Genomic DNA, 22,969 nt, shown 5'->3' with positions numbered 1-22,969 from the left:
TACTAGGATCAAACTGAAAAGAAGTATTTTATGCATATTTTTTTGTTACTTGCTATCTTCTGTAATGGTACGTTATGTTTGGTATTATGTATCTGAGTCCTTGCTGTCTTACAGCAATCCAACTTGTACCTGTACTTTTTTGAGACAAGCATTTCATTTTTTAATAGCACCCACAACAACACTGAGTTTTTATCTCCTGCCATCACAAGTTTAGATTCAGTAGATTCTCATCTATCCATCAAAATCCGTCAAGAACACACTTTTTTACCGTAGCTGTAGACTTTGATATGCTCTTCTGGCTGCAGCCACACCTCCTCCTCCTCCATCACAACAGTAGTTCTGCTCCCGCTGTGAACAATCTCTGTTTTCGCTGTGTGCCTGCCTCTAGCCTCTAGCACTGTGACTGTGTCTGACTGGGCTGTGCCTGTGTGTGCTCCTTCTTCCTCCTTCCTCCTGCTCCCCCAACCCCCTCCTCCTCCTCCTCCTCTTCCTCTTCCTCTTCCTCCTCCTCTTCCATTTCCTCTAGGTGCCTTCGCCATGAGGCAGGTGGAGAGATGCTGCGAGGTGGGCAAGAAGTGGGCCGCCGAGCACCACCACTGCAGTGACATGCCCACCATGCCTGACGACAACTACATCTTATGTAGGTAGGAAGGCTGACCCACCGCCCCCCCCCCCCAGGTTTTGTGTGGTCTCTAGAGACCCACCACCCTGGTGGTGACCTGTGGTCTCGAGAGTAAGCAGAGAGGGACACCTGGACATGAGCAGTGGTATGTGAACTTAAAGATGGTAAAGAAGGAGATGGTCTGCACACTATGTATGGGCTTCAAGAAATACTTTATTTATTCTGAAAAGGCAACGTTTCGATCTCAACAGATCTTCATCAGGCAAATAAGAACCATCTCCTTCTCTCTCTCTCTCTCTGACACGTTTTGTCTGGCACCTGTTAAAACATATTTTAGATGTGCGCTCCCGTTTCTCCAAATATAACTTAAAGGTGGTGGGCATGCCAGAGCCTATAAAACTTGGACTCCACTGAAGTTTACGCATAAGTATGTGGTTAAAATAGTTTGAGTGCTGTTTGAGCACATCCATACACACAAATGTAATTATAGCACACAATACCCTCGGCAGAAGCGTCTCAGTGTTGTAGCATCCTGAGGACTTAGGAAGGCAGAGTGCCAGAACGCATCCGTATTGTCTGCTATATTTAGATTTGTTCTAAATGATTTATTTAAATTTTTTCCTTATGCTGTGTTCTTACATTTATTGTGTTCCAGCACAGTTTATCCCCAATTAATAGTTTAGTGCACCATTTTCTGTCTTCTAACTCAGAATCATGTAAAATACATCAAATATGTATGTCTATATTAAATTGTGACCTTATGTTAAATTACATTGCATAACACACAGAACATTGCACATAGCATTTGAACATTATTTAACATTTTTACTCAAGACTAGATTATAATAGATGACACCTGGTACACACACACACACACACACACACACACACACACCTGACAGTTGTCGGAGTGTTGTCCCTCTAAGCCCTGGAGCCGCGTCAGTCTGTCGCAGCGCCTCACGTCTCCTCCTGTTTCTAATTTTGAGTGTCCACGGCTTGTCCTTGTGTCCCCTGCGCCAGCGTTGTCCAGGAGCAGTGCTGCACGGGCGCCCTGAGGCAGAGCAGGTGTTTGGCTGGCATGAGCGCTGCCAGAGGGGGGGACGCCTGCCAGGCTCCACCGGATGGACGGCTCTGTGGAGAGGACTCCTACCAGGCGAGTCACGCCGCATGCATGCACCGTACCGCATCACACACACACTGCACACACACACACACACACACACACACACACACACACACACACACACACACACACACAAACACACACACACACACATGCCACACACATTCACACAAACACACACACACACACACACACACACACACACACACACACACAAACACACACATGTCTAGCAGGCGTGTCCGACCGTGCACACTCTATTTTCCTACCATTTACCATGAAAGTGGACATGTGGCCCAGCACACTTTTAATGGAGGAGATAATGGATGCATCGTTTGTAGCTTCGCTGTGATAGCATTGCCCTGGCAGTGTCAAGGTTAGGGGCATCCGTGGAAGAACTACATCCCAGGCGGCAGCCAACGTTAGCCCACATCCGGCCTGGATGCAGCACGATTCCAGAATTGGCTTCTATCTGGGGTTTGACAGATCTGCACTAATACATTGGTCTGGATAGAAGCCAACCTGATAAAAGTGTCACCTAAATGGCTAAAACAAAGTAGCTGCATCTCTCTCTTGAGATAAGAGCAGAGCACTATCTGCATGGTGATTACTGCCATCTGCAACAAGGGCTTTTCATTAGACAGCAATGAGACAATCAGCACGTCATGTATAGGGGCGACTGCTTTTCAGCCAGCCACACGGCACACACACACCCCATGGGCCGCAGGTCCATGTCCACGCTGTGGAGGCCACGCTCGGAGGTCCGTCTGCCCCAAATCCCCACCGCTGTCAGTTGAAAGTGTTCTCAATCTAATTCAGCTTTTTTTCCCCCCATGTGGGAATAAGAACGGCACTCTGGGTCTGAAAATGCTGAATATCCTGAATATCCATATAATGTTAGATCCAGAGCGTTGGGGCCAGGGAGCTTTGATGTGTTTGCCAAAAAAATTCACGCAAAGCTATTTATTTGTGTCAGCTTTGGGGAATGCAGCCATTGACCCCTGGCGTGACAAGCCCTAAAAAGCCACAATTTCAAGCGAAAACAGCTTGAACACATACAGTAAGGCACTCCAGGACTGCTACAGCGACTGTGCCCCAATACCGACATTTTGACTGAGAGTCTGTGCTTGACTGAGAGTCCATGACATGTCCATAGGCAGGTGTTTATGGTGTGTTTTTTTGCCGTGTCTGATTGAGGACAGGGTTACTGGTTTTAGCCATGCAGTCCCCCATGCAATCCCCATGCAATCCCACATGCAGTCCCCATGCAGTCCCCCATGCAGTCCCCATGCAGTCCCCCATGCAGTCCCACATGCAGTCCCCATGCAGTCCCCATGCAATCCCCATGCAGTCCCCATGCATCCCCCCATGCAGTCCCCACCATACAGCCAGCCACATTTGTGCCCTCTCCTGTGTTCCAGCGTAAGCCAGCATGCTATCTACTGAATCTGTTTCAGGAAATCGCACTTTGTTTTTCAGTGCGAATTTTGTATATGTTTTGGATAGCCGAGACTAAGAAGCAGCGGATTGTTTGCCCCAAGATTTCATTTTCAGATATATCTGTGAACACAAACATCTCACAGGGGGGACATTTAATTCAGAGTTAGCTTGAGTCAGAGAGAGTTGCTGTGCTGTTCTGGCATTTGTACATTTTTTGGTCGATTTTTCCAGTTCTCCTGGTACTGAACAATTGCCCTGCTGCATCAAAACAGCAGAGTGTATGGTTTGATTTAGCAGAGGCAGAGTGCATACACTGTCATGCCAAGAGAAACGCACTGTCTTGGCCAAGGCACTCAACATGTGTTTCCCAGCAACAATGCAGCCTCACATTTTTGTGGCCACAACAAATCAGGCCCTGTTATCAGCAGTGAGCCGTGTTGCACTCTGGGCCAGATTACTGGTCGCATCACCATGGACCACTCTGCAAAGCCATTTAGATTCATGTTTCCCAATATTATCTTGTGTTTAACCTCTGCTGCCAGGCTAGGGGTATTGGGTTTGGGTTTTTTGGCAGAGCTACAATCAGTTAAGCTCCTCTGTGCGTTGTGGCATGTTTTTTAATGGGGTATTTGGTCTTTATAACTGATGTGTGTGTTAAAGGCTGTGGTTCTACACTGCTGTATTCCATGCTGTGCTCTGTTGAGCTTTTTGATGCTGTGTCGTGGGCTGCAGGTGGTGTTGTGATGAAGCTCTACACCCTTCATGTGTTAGTGGCTGGGACAGATGTTGGGAATGGAACCTGTGGTGTCTTGTTGGCTTACCGCTAATCATCTATGCTACCTACAACTCTGTTATGTAACTTGTCACTACAAGCAGTGCCAGCAGAGATCCATCCATTGTGTTCTGCTTTGTGGCAAAAAAACAAAACAAAAACCAGCTGCCTTTGGAACACGTGCCTGACCTGGAGGGCATCAGAGTTGCATCTGATCTGAACTCCCCTCTGATCTTGTTGTGCTGTCACGGCCTGTTACACCCATCTCACCATGTCTGCGTGGACGCCTGGCCTGGCCTATACTGTGCTGCTGTGTGCTTGGTCATTTACTGTGTGCCCGGCTGTGAGTGCTTGCTGCACTTTTCTGTATCATGTTGCAATGGACTATAATAATTGGATCTAATGGGTCATAGGTGTGTGTGTGTGTGTTTGTCTGTGTGTGTGTGTGGGGGGGGGGTATCTATTTGAAAGCAAGCCAGCTAACCTCACAGTGACTGCGCCTGAGGAAGGTCCACAAAGGTGCAGCAATTTGTGTCTGCTTCATCAGAAGTAATGGGTGAATCTAATGAAATCAGACGATCAGACCAGACGTCTAGGAATCCCCTTTTCTGGAGGGGAAACGGATGTTGTGGCTTCTTCTCCCCAGGCTGCTGGGTTTGGTAAACTCGCTACAAGCTCCTCCAGCAGCTTTTCATATGATTTTATGCCCATAAGCAATGCCTCAAACCCAAACAAATCCCCTTTGAAGGGGTGTCCACACCACAATGGATGGCATGGAAATGTGTTCGTGTGTGATCAGGAGGCTTTGCTCAGCTTGCTAAACCCTGTGCTTTGCAGTTGTTTGTTATTTATTCTCAACAGAGGTTCTGGGGTGTAAAATACATTTTTGCGGTGGTGGCTGGCTGCTATATATATCATAAAGTGATGAAGATGGTCTTGTTTAATGGTGCAAAGGGAGGGTGGCTGTGCTGTTTTAAAACTAGCGCTGTGTGTGTGTGTGTGTGTGTGTGTGTTTGTGTGTGAAAAAGAGATTCTGTTTTGCTGTGTGTTGAGTAATTGTCTGTGCAATGTTGCACCCCTCTGGAGTAATGAAGAATGTGTTTTGCTGGATATTTTGTGTGTGTATGTGTGTGTGTGAGAGAGAGAGAAAGAGAGAGAGAGAGGGAGATTATTATGCTGTGTGTAGTGTTGTGATATACAGTATTGTGTAATATTCTTTGTTGCTTTGGTCCCCTCACTTTGTGTTTTGCTATTTTGCGTAATGCTTGGGTGTGTGTGTGTGTTTGTGTGTGTGTGTGTGTGTGTGACCATGCTGTCTGTGTTGTGTTGTGCAATTCTCTGCGTGGTGTGGAACCCCTCAGGAGTAATGACGTTTGTGTTTTGCTGAATATTTCTGTGTGTGCGTGTGTGTGTGTGTGTGTGTGTGTGTGTGTCCTTCCAGGAGTGCTGCAGTTGCTGCTCTCTGGGCCTGCAGCTGCGGGAGGCGGGCCTCGGTTGCCACTCCCACCAGTACCTGGACTACCCCTGTGGCCACATCTTGCTGACCTGCTGTGAGGAGGAGGAGGAGGACGCAGAGGGCACGCTGGGAGGGTACGTGCCAGACGGACCCGCACTCAGGAGGAAGGAGATGCCCAGGCCCACCGCCACGCCAGAGAAAGGTGGGCAGAGCCAAAGGCAGAATTCCAACGGCAGGGGTTCAGCGTGGGTCGCCATGGCACCTCAAATCTTTTTCCTGGTTGCACCTCACTCAAATTAGCACAAGACACATTGCAGGGGCTTAGCTTTTGAAACGGTGGAAATTGAGTGTCTGACAGTGAAAACAAAGGTGTCTCCTTATGCATTTCCATAGAGCATGAGATCTTTCAGGTGTCGGGAATCATTGCACAGAGCAATGAGTCAGGATTATTTCCATTCTATTAGAAATGCAATTAAAATCTGTACAACCAAGACTCCCATTTCACACATGTGCTACTTTTCCTAGTCAAATGGTGAAATGCACTAATGAAGTCATAGGTACCTCTGTGTCCTGTTCTTTTTTAGGTTCAATCATACTGTGGCTGTTTAATTAAACTCTGGGAATGGGATGTCTTTATGTGCTGTTTCTACCTCTGAATGGTATCCATATTATTAAACATCAAACATCATTAGGTCCCCAACTAGATTGGAAGTTTTGTTTACAGAAGAACTGCACTTATGGCGCATATTCATTCTACTGGTACTGTTTGTAGTCAAGTCAAGTCAAGTCAAGTCAGTTTTATTTGTATAGCGCATTTAACATGCACAGAGTGCAACCCAAAGCGCTCCACATATAAGACATTGTCATTGACACATAGACTAACAAAGACAATAGCGAACGGAGCGGCGTAGTCGCCAGCGTACCCGTGACACCAAGACATACAAGACAGACAACAAACAAATTAATAAATAAAATAAATAAAAAATAAAAATAAAATTACTCCAATTTGCAACCGGCCGAAAATGTCCAAGGGCAATAATGACTCGCGTGAAACTGCGCACAGCTGTGTCTCCACAACCGATGCAACGCCAACAAAGTTCTTTACACTCACTGGCAGTCTGGAGATAACACGAACGTTAGGCCTTGTTAGTCTGGAGATCACTGGAAGCATACCAGTCCGAAAGTCGTTGGCGATCTTGCAACTCGGTGGACTTATAACAGCGACAGTTTGTTGGTCCGTAGTTTGTGGACTTAACTTGGAGCATGACAGTGTTTTGATTCTGCATGACATTAGGCATTTTAGGTACACTTACATGTACTGTACTGTTTTCTGCCACTTTCAACTCTAGTCTTTGGATTCCCCCGATGATTCCCACAACAAATGACTAATTACGAGTTTCATTCATTCATGCAGCCACAAACACCATCATATAATGAGATGATGAATGCAATTGGATATACTGCAATCTGACATGATGTTGGCGTATCATGATGAAACATAAGTGTTCCGTGCCAGCGCCAATGGCATGGTCACTGAAATGATGACAAATTGAAATGTCATGTCTACTTTTCTGGTCCAGCAGACTGATTGGATCGCTCATATGTGATGACACATGCTGTGATCACTCTCAAGAATAATAGCAAGCAAGAGCCAGGGACAAAATGGAACCAAATGGAATGTGTGTGTGTGTGTGTGTGTGTGTGTGTGTGTGTGTGTGTGTGTGTAAACTAAAATATCACTGGCGTGTGGACAAAACAAGGCATTTGAGGACATAGTCTTGGGCTTTGGGAAGCAGATTGCCCTTTTTTTTTTACGATTTTCTGACATTACGATAAAACAATTTATCGACTGATAAATCGACTTTGAAAATAATGTGTGTGTGTCTGTGTGTGTGTGTGTGTGTGTGTGTGTGTAGGTAAAGGAGTGTAAGTTTGCTCAGGATCTCATTGCAGTAATTTTTGTCTAGTTTTCAGTTTAGTGTATTCTACCATTACAAGTCACTGCGGATCTCTCTCTGGAAGCTTCAGTTTGACCTCTCCCAGATATCTATATCTTGATGAACATATCAAAGCCTGTCAGAGGTTTTCAAATGTTGTTGCTGGTCTGTGTCCTGCTGTTGCTCATGTTTTGGCCCTGGAGACGTGGCTACGCCCTCCGTTTCTCATGTAGAAGTGTGTGTGTGTGTGTGTGTGTGTGTGTGTGTGTGTGTGCGTGTGCGCGTGTGCGCGTGTTTGTGTGTCAGCGCCGAAGCGCTGCTCTCCCTTTGATAGATTCACAAGAGGAGGCAGATGCCCAGAGCTGATTGGTCAGGTGTCACGTTACCATTCAGAATAATGCAGAAAGATGTGCACAAGCTGTGATGAATCAGGACCAGATGGTCACACGGGCTGTTGTCTCTTCGCCGCTGCCAACAAAACTTTTTCTCTCTCTTCCTCTGTTTTTTCCCTTTTCTTTCTGTTCTGTCTTTTCTTTTCTTTTTTCTTCTTTTTTCGGGAGAGCAGTGAGAGCATCTATCGCCAGGGGCCATTTCACAGCCACCGACACGGCCACCGTCTCAACAGACGATGTGTGCCGACAGAATACTGATTAATCCCCACTCTCCCATCTCGCTGCTCAGCGCCATCCCAAAACAAGCCCAAATGGAAGAAACGTCCTCGTTTTGGTGGCAGTTTTGGAACGAAACGTCCTGCCTTTCGTTTGCTGTTTGTTTGTCAGCCTGGAATGGCAGAGTGGCTGGCGAGAGGATCTGGCTCTCTGATGTTGTGCAGTGAGTGATGAATAGTTGTGTGTGTGTGTGTGTGTGTGTGTGTGTGTGTGTGTGTGTGTGTGTGTGTGTGTGTGTGGGTGAGTGGGGTGGGGTGCAGCTGTGTGCAGGGGATGGATTGAGTCGTTGGCTTGATTGAAGCCCATCTTTGGAGGCCCTGGATCAGCGTGTTGGTGACACATTTCTCTGGTGGAGCCACTGATGTGTTTGTGCTCGGCGTCCCCCTGTTCCCCCTCGCACGGTGGCATCGTGCCTCTGCTATAAACCGTCTGTCCACACTCAGAGAGCAGCGTTTATTGCCCCATTGTTCCTCTGCTTTCAGCAGGAGAGTATAGAGAGATGGAGAGAGAGAGAGAGAGAGACAGAGACAGAGAGAGAGAGAGATGGAGAGCGGGAAGAAGGGAAAGAGAAAGGAAAAGGGAGTGGTGGATATGGATGAATGGACAAAAGTGGGAAGAGTAGAGAGATAAATGTAGCAGTTGGAAGATTGGATTGAGAGCATGAGGAGCGAGAGCTCAGCATGGGAGCGTAGAGGAGACAGAGGAAAGAGGAGAATGGGACCTAATGGCGTTTTACAAACGGAAGTTCGGGAGGAGCGTGACGGAATTTGCCACGCCTCCTTCTTCAATGAGTCAGGTTATTTATTCGCAGTCTACCTGCTGAAGTTGCAGCATCGGTGTTACTCCGCTCGCAACCCACCACCTCCCCTTACGCCTCCCGTCTTCCATAGTTAAAGAATAAGGGGGTGTATGGCGGAATCCTGCCCGACTCCTGCCTGCGCAGTCGACTCCGGCACGATTCCGCGAAGCCCTTCAGGACCATGGCCAGAGACCTCGCCAAACATGCTTTTCTATTATGCTTTTATGTATTATGCTTTTATGTCTTTATGCAAATTCAGGAATGTGAACTAGTGAAATGGGGATTGGAGAGCCAGTGTGAGATGGAGGTGGAGAAAGGGTGCACTTAAGAATCCATTGTGAAAGTGGCCTCTCCCCGTGCGTCAGTCCTCTCCCCGTGCGTCAGTCCTCTCAGTAGGTCTTCCCTTTCCGCGTGATGCACAGCTCTGGATGAGTCGCCTCTTCAATTCCCTTCTCTCTGCTAACTTCCACATAAATGGCTAGTGCTGGAAAGAAAACACAGTCAGGTGGGTGGTTGTCCCTCCTCACTGCCTTAAAGGGTTTTAAACGCGGATCATAAAGGAGTGTGTGATTACAAAAAAAAAGGCAGAGGGGGGAAGTAATTATAAGCGCGAGGGGATCGTTTTTCACTCTCCGTGCCTCACGCCAGGTGTGATTAATTATGGCGGAAAGGGCCTAATCGGCCCCTCGCTCCGGTCGCATTTACACTCAGGTAATGACGGGGAGGAATGTTTACCTCAGGCACAGGGGATGCCAGGGCCGGGCAGAGACGCTGTTTATTGTGTCACGCTCGGCGGATGAGATTGCGGTATGGTGGTGAGGCACGGGCCAGCACACACACAAACACACACAAACACACACACACACACACACACAGACACTCACGCAGGCGTATCACCACAGCGACCATGAGGATGCTCCAGACAAGCTGCTCATTAACTCGCTACACTGTTTCATTAGTGCCAGGGTTATGGGATGGCATGCAGGCAGAGGGTGATTGACAGCTAGGGAGGTAGATGTTTGACATCAACATCTGTTGCAGGCAGAGTTTGAGCAATCTGTCAACCAGAACTAATGGCAACAGATATGACTTTTGTTGTATTCAGTTCATGAAATCTTCATGAAATCTTCCCATGGTCCATGGAACAAAAGTCCATGAAAATCCAAGTGGTGGAACATCAAATCAAAAAAAAATTGGCATCATTTATGAATAGGTCACTGGTAGGTCCATTTTTTCCATAAAAACATGAAACTTGGTACACTTGTACAGTTTGGAGTTCTGAACATTTTCAGATATAAAACCATTATCAAAGCACCCTAATGGTATTTGGCGAGTTCACGAACGCACCCATTCTTCAATGTTCAGTTGCTCACAGAGTACTAATCACACAGATATCAGATGCATGTCATGCGAAACCGGGACAACCTGAACTTTCCAATGGTCACAGATCTTAAGTACGGTAACTTAGACAAAGATTCCAGTGCTCCCCAGCGTGAGGAGATTGTAGGGGTGTAAGCTGCACAAATGCTCCTCATCCAGAAATTGCAATTAGTTTTGGGTCAGACCTTATTTTTCCTGGACTAGCAAATTAATCAGAAGGACTGTTTTCATGTGTGTTTGTGATTGTGCGTGTGTGTGTGTGTGTGTGTGTGAAATAGATAGGGGAGAGAATAAAAGAAAGAGTTGGTGAGTTTGGTTGGTGCATTAAAGAGAAAAGTGAGAAAGTACAGGTGGAAATGTAATGAGAGAGGGAGGAGAAATTAAGAGAGAGAGAGAGAGAATAACAGAGCAAAACAGATGTGGTGTTTCAGTTTGACCAAACACATCAGAGGGAAATGTAATGGTGATTATCAGCACCGCCCGGTCACATCTGCTGTATTACACACACGTCTCCTCCTCTCTCTCTTTCTCTCTCTCTCTTGCTCTCTCTCTCTCCCCTCTTCCCTATCCCCTCATCCTCGTCCCCCGTCTCCTCAGTCTCTGACAGGAAATTCCCCAAGGAGGCCTTCTCGGCGGGCGACGGTGAGGACACGGCCGCCAACTCGCTGGAGGAGACGGGCGGCGTGGACGCATGCCAGAAGTACGCCGCGCGTCTCTGCCACCACATCTGCATCAACACCTGGGGCTCGTACCAGTGCGTCTGCCGCCCCGGCCACGTGCTGCTGCAGGACGGACACACCTGTGCGCCAGGTGAGTGTCAACACCCTTAATGGTGAGGTTTGCTGAATTCCCCTCTAGAATCTAACCTTGTAGAGCCACAATTTGGAATGCACACCATGCAAAGGGATAATGTATTGTCTACCTGTCAATATCAGAAAGTAAGTCCAGAACACCTTCATCCTTATCTTCTTGCTGGCTTTCACTTTCAATGAAGTTCTATTGCATTGAGTGAGCAGACTTCTTGCAGAATAATATGTAAGACGTGAATCAGAAGCACAAATCCCATTGCCATTGGTAGCTATCGGTCATTCATAATTCACAGTGGTCATTATACAGAAATATCTCTATTCCGAACATTGGGAAGGCCCATTGAAAGTCAGTGGGACTTTCTGCAGCATTCTGAAAAGCCGTATAATAAATTAGAAATAACTCCAGACAGTTAATGTTGGAGACAGTGGTGTTGTATTGAGGTTGTATAAGAGCATTCGGCATCCATTTTTGTGTGAGTTTCTGGGTGTAGTGGAAAAGCCTGCATCTGTATCTCTTAAGATACTAACGCACAGATGTTGATAGTCAGTCTTTCAGACAGCATATTTATGTCAGAACTCTCAGATATCAGTGGTGTGTATTTAGCAATACTTCCAATATCCACATGTTGAAATATAGTGAACTTACCTTTCAGTAAACATCAGTCTGCATAAGAAGAACTAGAATTTGATATATCCATTCAAACTGTAAGCACAACAGCTAAGCCTCACAGGACCTCATCTGGCTCATACCATACTCCCCATACTGTTATGTATTTTCTGGACAGGATGAGCCGATGTGAATGAGAGATTGGTGTGTGTTTAGGCAAGCTGATTTCCTGTCCAAGTAGATCATTGTCATGAACAAATCATTGTTGGTAGTCCAAATCCTCTTTCCAGAAGGAAAAAGAGATGTATGGAGGTTGTGTGGTTGTGCATGCATATGGAGAACGTTACTGAGGGGTTGTATTTTCCTCTGAATAGAATTCTTTATTGTGTGTGTGTTTGTGTTTGTGTGTCTGTCTGTCTGTTTGTGTGTATGTGTGTTTGTTTCCATAATGAAACAGGAGAGGAGACTTTTTTTTGTTCTTTTTCTCATAGAGAGAATATATAGCCCATGTTATCTTGCCTTGTGTTTGCTAGATTCTCGTAATCTCTGTCCAAACTAAACACGTGGAATTGCGTCCTGTGTGGAACTGGTTCTGATGACCTGGTTGACCTCCCCCTCATTATGGTACTCAAACAATTGGATTAGCTCTTGACAGGGGTCTGATAGAGAAACGCTTTGGTAGATAAGTCCACATTGATTCTGTCCTGTTGCCCGGGCATAATTCTAGTTTTGGCGTTCTTTGTCCCATTCTTTCGGCGATGTGGCACCAGTTTAGATGGAGCAGTCCGGGATGAGGGAGCCATAATTCTGTAATTTATCAGCCGAATCCCAGGGGAGAGAGAGGCACTCTGAAAAAAGGCACTTGGCCGTCTGGATTTACATTCAGTGATTTAGAGTCCTCTGGTTTGAGAAAGGGGTGTTGAAGAACGCACTGCCTGTGTGGATCTGTAAATGCTGTCATGATTTAGACTAATCTCTCGTTTTTTTTTATTGCTTGTTTTTTTTTTTTTTAAATAGAAATTGGGTCTACTCTGCGTAGTGGCTGAGATGTATATACAGTATACAGTAGAGCTACCAAGTGTGTGGGGTAATTGAGACAAACTCTTTTTGTTCCAGTTGAAACAGACCGTAATGTCATTCCTGGAGCACATGTGAAATTCACAGCATAACCGATGCACTGAAAAGCCACAGTCAAATGTTCACTTCAGAGCAACTGTAGGCATCTTATCTCAGTCTGAGTGGGGAAGTTCAGTCTCATGCTCTGCCGATAGACATCAGAGATATCCGCTATCTGTGACTGTGAAGCGCTTGACTTCTTGGCGCACTTTAATCTCATCTGATTGTGGATCTGATTGGTTCACAGAGGACTCGGAGGAGGACAATAGAGTTCGGGAGGAAGAGCGGCCCGTCACACAAGCAACCTCTAGACTGGCGACCTCTACCGCCTCCACCACCACAACAGCCGCCACCACCACCACCACCCAGATCCCTGTCCTCCACAACCCATGTGCAGGTAATTCAGATGAGCCACTATTAGGTTACCTCACCAAACCACAGTAATTGCAGTGAATTTCTCCAACCTCAATCCAAGGGTGTCAGCCTCCAAGCAACACACAACACATACTATACACCCCACACACACACACACACACACACACACAAAATCCTACCACAGCCATCCACACCCTAACCCACAAGACATTCCCATCTTCATTGTGGGTAAAACCCCAGAAAATTCCGCGCCTAGATCGACTTCTCATTTACTGCCCCTGAGAGGAATCCGTCTCCGTCTCCTTCATTTTGGCAGATATATCCCTCATTTTTTCTAAGATGGAGTTCGCCGCTGGCAAAAGATGGCGGGACATTACTTTTGTCTGTTGACATTCAGGCTGGAATTACCATACGTACAGACCTTTTTTGGAGGCTTAGCAGAACCTCTGCGTCGCCCTCCACCCACCTGTGTTAAAAGAATGAGTGGGTAAGCTCTACCACGGAACCTACTGATTACTGTGTATATTACAGTATAGCCAGGGATTTGTTCCGCTAAAGTCAGGTACTTTATGTCCATCATTTTCTGCTGCTAGACACCCTTCAGTCCTAATGGGGACAAAAAAACGTCATCTCTGCGATGCAGCTTATCTCTCGCTGTTTACCTCTAATCTGTTTGCTAGATGAGCGATTTGAATTGGAAATGCTATATTGGCCAAGCTAACGTGCCTTGGCGGTGCGGAGTGGGACATCTTGAAAGAGTGATGGCTGGTTCTGAGGAGTGTTTGATATTAGGCAGTGAGGCAGCGAGGAGGACCTCTGGAGGGTTAAGTTCATCTGTTCCATCAGGGGCCAGGCTGGGCCCGGATGCGCCTGGACAACTCATCACTGGCGAGCGTCTGCCTCCTCCTCACCAGAGTGAGATTTGCAGGGCAACACTGAGGCTGTGCAGTCTCTAGTCTCTAGTCTCTGTCCCTCTCTGACAGTAGGCTCAGACAGAGAGGCAGTCTGTGGACAGAACGTCATCTGCTCTCTAGTCGCAAAGGAGTCAGATGTAAAGACATCACTGGGTTTTCACTGAAACCTGCAAGCTAATTAGCAGACAACAAACTTGCCTTGCAAAGAGCTATGCTTGCAAAACCATGCTAAAATACCGTAAAAGGTATTCCTACATCTGGGTTGCTGCTTCTTTGTGCAAAGCTGCATTAACTTAGAGAATGACTACAAAAGACAAGTATCTCTGTCAGATGATCATATAAAATCAAAATACGTTTCAGCATTGCTTGTCCTATAAAGCATAGGCAAGGCAAGGCATATGCATGTTTATATAACACAGATCATGCACATTGGCAATTCAAAGTGATTTACAAATGAGCAGAAACGAGAGCTGAAAAATAACCTGCATGATGTCATTTTAACTTCATGACTTCAAGATGAGATTGAATATCAGTTCCAGAGACAACTGGTTTAGATTTTTGAATTTAGAGAGTTAAAAGCCGTCAAGAGCCAACAGTAACAAGGCTAGCTGCCCTGCTAAATCCGGACCACATTTTGTCAAAATGTGATCTCAAAACACCTTTGCAATCTGCTTGAGTTCCATGTTCACACGCTCTTGAATTGGCTAGAATGTTTCAAATGCAATAACTGTGCTAGTCTTTCTCACCTACTTTTATACCAGATTCTCCCATGCTGGTTCCCAAATGTATACTGTAATGTATGTCTGGCTCAATGAGATCAGCTCTCCTCGGAATCCTTGGTGTCTGTCCAGTAAGGTTACAAGTCCCACCTGGTGTCCGCAGGACCATTGTAAATGGACAGTGGAAGCAATGATTTCCAATGAGGCATCTGTCTTTTATGACTTGCTCAACAGTTGGACTGGAGAGCAGGTCTAAGACTGCTGCCCTTTGGAAACCCACATGCCGTGTTTTCGGTACCGATGCCTTTTAGATCTCCTCTGTTGCGTTGCCATTGCTCAGCTTGAAGTTTGCATTTGTGTTCATTCAAATTAACCTCAATGCAGACTCCTTGCTGTGTCCTCATAGTATAATACCATTGTAATTTTGTAAAATTCCAAATTGGGACACTCAAATGGCACTCCCACTGAGCTGGTATTGAAGGCACTGAAGATATTTATTCAGGAAAGAGAAAGTCTGAAGAGGATGTCTGTTTTTGTTAGTCTCAGACTCTAAACTCACATGGTTCATAACACAGGTCATAACAATGACTCTCCTTACCTCCCTCTCTCTCTCTCTCTCTCTCTCTCTCTCTCTCTCTCTCTCTCTCTAGGCAATGGCCCGTGTGCACAGCGGTGCTCCATAGCCGGGGGTCGTGCCAAATGCTCTTGTTTCCCAGGATTCTCTCTGATGGCTGACGGGCACTCGTGTGAAGGTAGGTATCTGTGCAGCCGGTCATCCCACCGCGGTGAAACATTTGGGTTAGCCTTGTGAATCCCTGTCATTCAGCCAAGCATGGCGAAAGCAAATAACCTTCTGACATGCCACACAAAAAGTAGGCTCACATCACCACACATCACATCTCTCTCTCCCTCTCTCTCCCTCTCTCCTCTCTCTCTCTCTCTCTCTCTCTCTCTCACACACACACACACACGCACACACACTAACACTAACACACAGACACACATGCGCACACACATACCATACTCTGACACAAACATTTTCTCACTCATATTCACATACAAAAGTACTTGAGCATACACAACATGCACACATGCATTATCCTATACATATACTCACAAACAAACACAGCCACGCACACAGACACACACACACACACACAGATACACACACACACACACACACACACACACACACACACACACACACACACACACACACATACACAGACACACACACACAGACACACACACAAAGATACACACACTTGACCCATGACAACGATTTGCTCGACAAGATTCATATTCAGACTGACAGTGTTATAATTGGACACAGTCGCTCGCGCACCAGCGTGTAGATGTAATAGCATTTAGACTTCATAACCTGCCATGTCTTAACCAGCAGAGCCCGCTGACTGCAGACCAGCCCAAGCGTAGCCAATTGCTCCGTCTTCAAAAACCATGGCTGCAATAACAAGCAGCGAAAAAAAACCTTCTAAACTTAGTCACTGTTCCTCAGCCTGATCAAACATTCGCCAGCTGCACTTTCGCCTTCTTTTTTCTATAACATGAGGAAAACACAGGCGCCAAATTGGTGATGGAGAGAGAGCTAATAAATTTGGTGGCCTCAGTCCTGGGCAGCAAGCAGATCCGGGGGTCTGCGGGGTTTGGCTGTGTACTGCCCGAGTGGTTGTGTGGTTATTTCCGTGTGCTGCTGCCACCGTGCGATTTATGGTACAGCGGTTTGTTAAATGAAACGGTGAGTCATGATTGCATGGCCCCTCTGCTAACCCATCCGCTCTCGGAGCTCCCCCCAAGTTCTCATCCCAGAGCCATTAGGGGCACACAGTAATTGTGTGATTGAAGACCGAAATGGAGAACTCCTGCAGAGGAAATAAACTGTTTTTGTCTCAACATGAAAAGCCAAAGGTGACTTTTAAGACTGCTGGCTCTGTGCACCACCCCCCACCCCACAAACACACACACACACACACAAACACACATGCACACACTCTCTTTCTCTCTCTCTCTCTCTCTCTCTCTCTCTCACACACACACACACACACACACACACACACACTTCCCACCCCGTTACCGAGCCAGCACGTTGTTATTGAGTGACGTGCAGGCGGAGGAAGTAAAATAGATTCTGCATCACTGAGGCAGCCGGGGCGCCCTGTTGTCATGTGATGAATGAGGTCTGTGTTTGGGAACGGTGAGTGGACTGTTATCCACGTGAGGACAGCTTTAGTGCAATCATAACGGGCCAGGATACCATGCACACGTTTCGCTGAGACAGCACCACCATGACCCCATCAGATCGAGTAAATTGAAGTAGGACTCTCCCTCCCTTCTCTCTCTCTCTCTCACACACACACACACACACACACACACACACTCCTCTCTCTCACTCTCCAAAAGTGTTCCCATATGTTACAGCAGGGGAGGGGAAACTTTGATTTTTGTCCTGAAACAAAGAAAACAGCTCTTTTTTCCCTGAAGATCCTAATCATTTAGTCATACTACATGGGAGACGGCCAAAAACAAGACTTTTACTCCCCAGAACAATGTTCCATTATGGACCATCCATTCCTACATGATTTTGTTGTTGATATTTATGAATAATGGCTGAGGGAATTGACTGGAATGCACAAGGAAGCTGGTATCGCTCTGTCAGCTGATCCATTATCTTGTGCGCTACATAGTGGACAACAGCACTGAAGTGCTGGCAAGCTTCAGTTTTATAGGCTGTATTCACATGGTAGAAATTATGCCTAACAACGACACTAAAAAGATACATGATGCACTAAAACTGTTAATATGATGGCAAAGACGTTTACCAGCAGCCAAATAGCCGCTGAAATCATCTCTTTCAAGTACAAATACACACTGTATGCTGTACTGATAATCTGCCATCCTGCTAATGTTTGTGTTTGATGTGTCACTGTATTTCAATTACAGCTATTGGAAAGCCACTGCAGGTCTGCCATATGGCAATATATTGTGTTGGGTAAAGGGTACAGCATTAAATTGTGTGGTGTGTGTGTGTGTGTGTGTGTGTGTGTGTGTGTGTGTGTGTATGAGAGAGAGAGAGAGAGAGAGAGAGAAAGAGAGAGAGAGCGGAATGTGTCGATGTGTGTTTGAGTGTGTGTACCTACCTCACAACTCTGGCTCGTGTCTACCTGTATAGACGTGAATGAATGCAGGGAAGGAACACACAATTGCTCCCGTGGGGACTTTTGTGTGAACTCGGAGGGCTCCTACCGCTGCATCCGCCTCAACGAGATGTGTGACCAGGGCTTCATTCACAATGTCAATAGACAGTGTGTGGGTAAGAGAGGAGCCACCGGCCCATAGCAGCATTGTGACCTTGTTACAAATCCATCACAAAATACCCAAAGGGAAGAGACTGGTTTGCCAAGCCTTTGAAGCACACAGACACAGTCGTATGTGTAGGTCAAAGCACACACACACACACACACACAGACACACACACACACACATACACACACACACACAAACGCACACACACACACACACACAAACGCACACATACTGTACAGTACACACATTTTTCACACACAAACGCAATTGAGAGCCCCCTTATTGTTACGCTTCACCAAGTCTTATTTGAGGTCAAGTGAGCAAAGAAATCTCATACCTCCCCCTACCCATATGAATGAGGTTAGCATGTAAAGCAGTCAAAGGCAGACCTACTAAAAGTGTTATTGTCCCTAGTAGGGATCTGTCTCTGGCTTGGATCTGTGTTCTGACTTCCAGTTCTGAAAATAAAATCCCTTTAGTAGCTGGATGGGTTTGTTTTGAGATATTCCCAAACACACATTAACAGCATAATCATGCAGTAGCGGTTAGATGAGGGACTTCATGTCACATCGAATAAAAACGCTCAAATCTCAAAGTCAGTAATGATCGAGAAAGGGAACTGGCCTGCTAAACCTACAGCACCCACCCACGTACACACATGCACACTGTACACACACACGTATCACTCTGTGGTCTGTCCAGTTGTATGACTCAATGAGCCGTCATTAACTTTTACTGTTTTCACTCAGTCCTGAGGAACTGTACTACTTTCGTACTGTAACGCCATGACAACACTGCCCAATACCCACTTACTGTAGTATTCACAGATCATTACTGGAGCTTGACTAGCTTAGTTTAGTTTAGCTTTAATCTAGCTTGATGTACTGTAGATATTTCTGTATATAACATCAGAATCTCCAGGCACAAAATGGCATCAGTGAGGAGAGCATAAGGCTTGGCAAACCAGAGGCACGTCTCTTACACAAACCATGCTGCTGCCACCTTCCACCGCTGGGCACCGTGAGTCATTCGGGGACGGCCGCCCTGGAGCTGCCAGGAGAGGAGGAGGGAGAGGGGAGAGAGGAAAAGGCGACCGACTGGCTGCCCGTCTGTAATCCCCACAGCTTACTTGTCAGTCAAGGAGCTGCTGCTGCCGCCGCCGCCGCTGCTAGCACTGCCACACCGCTGCTTCTCTTCCCAACGATCACCACTGCGGACGCCCATTGATGTATATATCATGTGGACTATCTGCATGCCCTTTGACACACATGCCTCCTGAGGAGGATCTTATGGCCTCCATATCACACTTAACCTGCACATCTGCAATCCTGCACTGAGTTTAGCCATGGGCTTATTCACATGCCTTGGATCACCATCCTGTGTTCTCAGGATGTTTGTTATTTTATATTTATCTGTGTTGGTGTTTGCTACTTTATTGTCCTAACACTATCTCTAAAGGCCATTGGTATTTTGTTGGCTTCCCTCTTGAGAAATGTCATTTCTGCTTAATGGCATTGCAGTGAGAGTTGGTGAGGTATTGGGCTAAAATTGATGCATTGTGATAGGACGAGGTGTGCCTTGAGACGGCGTGCTCTGTTCTTTATTATGCTTTTTTATTGCATTGTGTTGGCCTCAAAACTTCTTAACCCTGCTTAAATTTATGACCGTCTGGAGCACAAGGCATCCTTGCAAAAGAGACTCTTGTCAGAATGAGACATCCCCAGTGAAGGGAAGATGTTGTCAGATATATTTGCTGTCCTCAGCTAAGGATTGTGATATATTTATGAATAGAGATGTGTGTGTGTGTGTCCCTTTCTCTGTGTTTCTTTCTGTGTTTGTGTGTGTTTGTTTATTTGCGAGTGTGTGTGTGTGTGTGTGTGTGTCTTCATCCAGAGCCCTTTTTCTCACACACAGGCATTTCTGCCTCCCTATTGTGAGAAGCTGCCAAGTCAACTTCCCCTTGCTTTGTTTGGCTACATTTTGCTTGAATATTTAAAATGCTCAACTTCCCTCTGTCACCCCCCCCCTCTCTCACACACACACATGCTCTCTCTCTCTCTTTCTCTCTCTCACACACACATGCTTTCTCTCTCTCTCTATCTGTGGGTGTGTGTGTGGTCTGTGTGGTCATGTTTGTGTATATGAGTGCATGTGTCTATGCCCATGAGTGTGTGTATTTGTGTATGTGTGTCATCTGGCCAATATGGTGTGTGTGCAATGGGGGTGAGAGTCTTGGAAATGATGTACATACCCAAAGCCTCTGCAACTAGGCAACCTTCACCACGGCAACACGCTGTCAGGGAAAATACACACGTCTGTCAAGAACTGGCATGAAGAATCTAAGGAGAGGACTCATTCAAGAGAAATGCTCTATGACACACAGACACACATATCCACACACACACATACAGAGACACATTCTCACATGCTCCTATAACTCTCTCTCTCTCTCTCTCGCACACACACACATACACACACACACACTCTCACATATATCCACCTTCCCATACTCACATACTCACACACATGTATGTACACATACAGAGACAAAATATATTTCACAGGCATGTAAACACACATACACACATGTGCACCAACTGCAATGCAGAGAGCAGATGCCCTTGTGTCTCCAAATTGAGCACTCACAAAGGACTCCACTCAGATGGACATTTGAGAATTTTTAAAAAGAAATGCCAGTCTCTGAGAATGTGCTTCCTATTTTGGCAGGAGCTGCGTTTTTGTGGTATTTATTTTTTGCATTTTTAAGCCTTTTTGGGTGAGGACATAGTGTAGTTAATAGACCGACCTCTCTCAAGGTTGTGTTTTTCTCCATGCAACACAAAGTCTACAGAGAAAAGTTTTGTCCTCAGAAGAAACATTGTCCCCCCAATACATACACACACACACACATACACAGACACACACACACACACACACACACACACACCACATCCCTCCTCTGTCTTAAATCTCTGTCTTCAGCCCCCCCCCCCCCCTTTGCAGACATCTGCTTGAGCTGGGAGGACATTACGATGCACATAGTTAAATCCAAGTCTCCGTGGTACCATCTCCAGCAGCAGAGCAGAGGGAGGGGGATGGGATCTGGACGACAGCCAGGGAAGGGAGGAGGATGAGGAGCAGAAGAAGAAGAGCCTGAAGATAGGAATGAGACCCTGGAGGCACAGGCTGGAGGTCTCCAAAAAGCACCCCCCTCCATCTTCCTGACTCCTGTGTCATGCGTGTGGGGTGGGGATGGGGGAGATGAGGTATTTTTCTGAGGAATCGTGGGGTGTTTTTCATTATTTGGAGGCAGGAGACAAGCCACCCCACCATGCAGATTTGTGTTAAGGAGGTCCAGACGGACTTTTTTTTGCTCCACATCCAGAGGATGATCTTCAGCACTGGCCACATGCCATAGGACGTGATTTGTACACACTCACACTGAGCCCAACAGACCCCTCACACACGTACCCACACACACACACACACACAGACACACACACACAGACACACACACAGACACACATACACACACACAGACACACACACATACACACACACACACACACAGTCACACACACAGTCACACACACATACACACACAGACATACACACACAGACACACACACACACAAACTCCCCTACCTCCTGCAGTGACCCATCAGTCCCTCGTCACTCGATGATGACACGATAGGGGAGGTTGCAGCCCCGGCGCGGCTGATCTCCACAGCACAACAATGCTGTCATCTGCTGCTCCGCGCCTCCCTGACTCATCTACTTGGCAGACAAGCTGGTGGTGGTGGTGGTGTGTGTGTGTTGTAAATCAATGTTTTCCCCCCGCGCTGTTTACCAGTTGTTTTGCATTCTGCTGATAAGGACTTCATGCTCTTTAGCACAGTTCTCTCTCTTTTTCTGTGTAGATAGAGCCAACAACGTTCGCAACAGGCCCCACAATTATTTTTGCTGGCATGCATGTGACATCTCCAGTCTCCCATCTTGTCCATTTTTTTTTTCTCTTGTTCATTTGTTTTTGTTTAGTTTTGTTCATTTTTGGCTTGTGAAGCAGACACTGTCAGGGAAAGCAAGCTGAACTGAACTGAATTCTCGCCAGCTTTGAATAATCTATTACATCCGTGATTTTCCTTTTCTATCTTTTTCTTTTTGGTTGAAGGTCCTCATAATGACCGATGATCTTGGCGTTGGACTGAGTAGTGTAGTGTAAACTAGCCTGTGATCCACACAATGTTCAGCTCAAACACACAGTCTCTCTTCAATTGCTTCCAACAATGTTCTAACACTTCTGTGTTGGCGAATGAGCTCTTGGCTTTGTGTTGTAATCATGCTTCCGTCCATTTGCCTTTTCAGCTCATCACTTTTTCATTGTGGCAGTTTGCTTGACCACACTGTCAGAGGAAAGGTGTGTGTGTGTGTGTGTGTGTGTCTGTGTGTGAAAAACCCTTTGTAACTCAGTATAGAAGTAGTTCTGGGCACGCACCTCCAATCCGTGTATATGTACCCAGATTCCAAGCGCTCTCTCTCTCCTCTACTTGTCTTTTTACACTCTAGATGTGGATGAATGCATCACCAACACACACACCTGCAAACCCACTGAGCGGTGTGTGAACACACTGGGAGCCTTCGTGTGCGAGAGGCACATCTCATGTTCATCAGGGTACCAGCCAAGGAATGGAGTCTGTGAAGGTTGGTTAAGCCACTATTACCACATTCACATTTCGTCATTCCGTGGTTAAAACTCATTTAAGAACATTTAACATTTGATTATCCAAGAACATCCTTTGGATAAAACCAGTTCTATTTCATTTCTCCTGACCGCCAGAGGCATAGAACCGCGGTTATATACGTAACCATCGATTTATCACCTATTGTCTAAGCACATTCATTGGTGAAACC

At 46.3% G+C, this 22,969-nt stretch overlaps 1 protein-coding gene across 1 annotated transcript in view; it reads left to right on the top strand.

Moving 5' to 3' along the window:
- fbln2 (fibulin 2) overlaps positions 1-22,969 on the top strand; it is a 65,673-nt gene that overhangs the window by 28,112 nt on the left and 14,592 nt on the right. The window contains exons 3-10 of the mRNA XM_076269295.1: positions 527-644; positions 1,643-1,775; positions 5,399-5,615; positions 10,795-11,007; positions 12,977-13,126; positions 15,388-15,489; positions 17,925-18,065; positions 22,625-22,759. Of these exons, the coding sequence (XP_076125410.1) occupies positions 527-644; positions 1,643-1,775; positions 5,399-5,615; positions 10,795-11,007; positions 12,977-13,126; positions 15,388-15,489; positions 17,925-18,065; positions 22,625-22,759 (1,209 nt within the window). The remainder of the gene's footprint in view (positions 1-526; positions 645-1,642; positions 1,776-5,398; positions 5,616-10,794; positions 11,008-12,976; positions 13,127-15,387; positions 15,490-17,924; positions 18,066-22,624; positions 22,760-22,969) is intronic.

Source organism: Alosa pseudoharengus, unplaced genomic scaffold (assembly GCF_046254945.1).
Source record: "Alosa pseudoharengus isolate Yale_2024_CS ecotype anadromous, Long Island Sound unplaced genomic scaffold, YU_APseudo_1.1 YU_APseudo_1.1_scf_5, whole genome shotgun sequence".
In the NCBI taxonomy this organism is placed as follows: domain Eukaryota; kingdom Metazoa; phylum Chordata; class Actinopteri; order Clupeiformes; family Clupeidae; genus Alosa; species Alosa pseudoharengus.
This window is presented reverse-complemented; position numbering and strand designations above follow the sequence as displayed.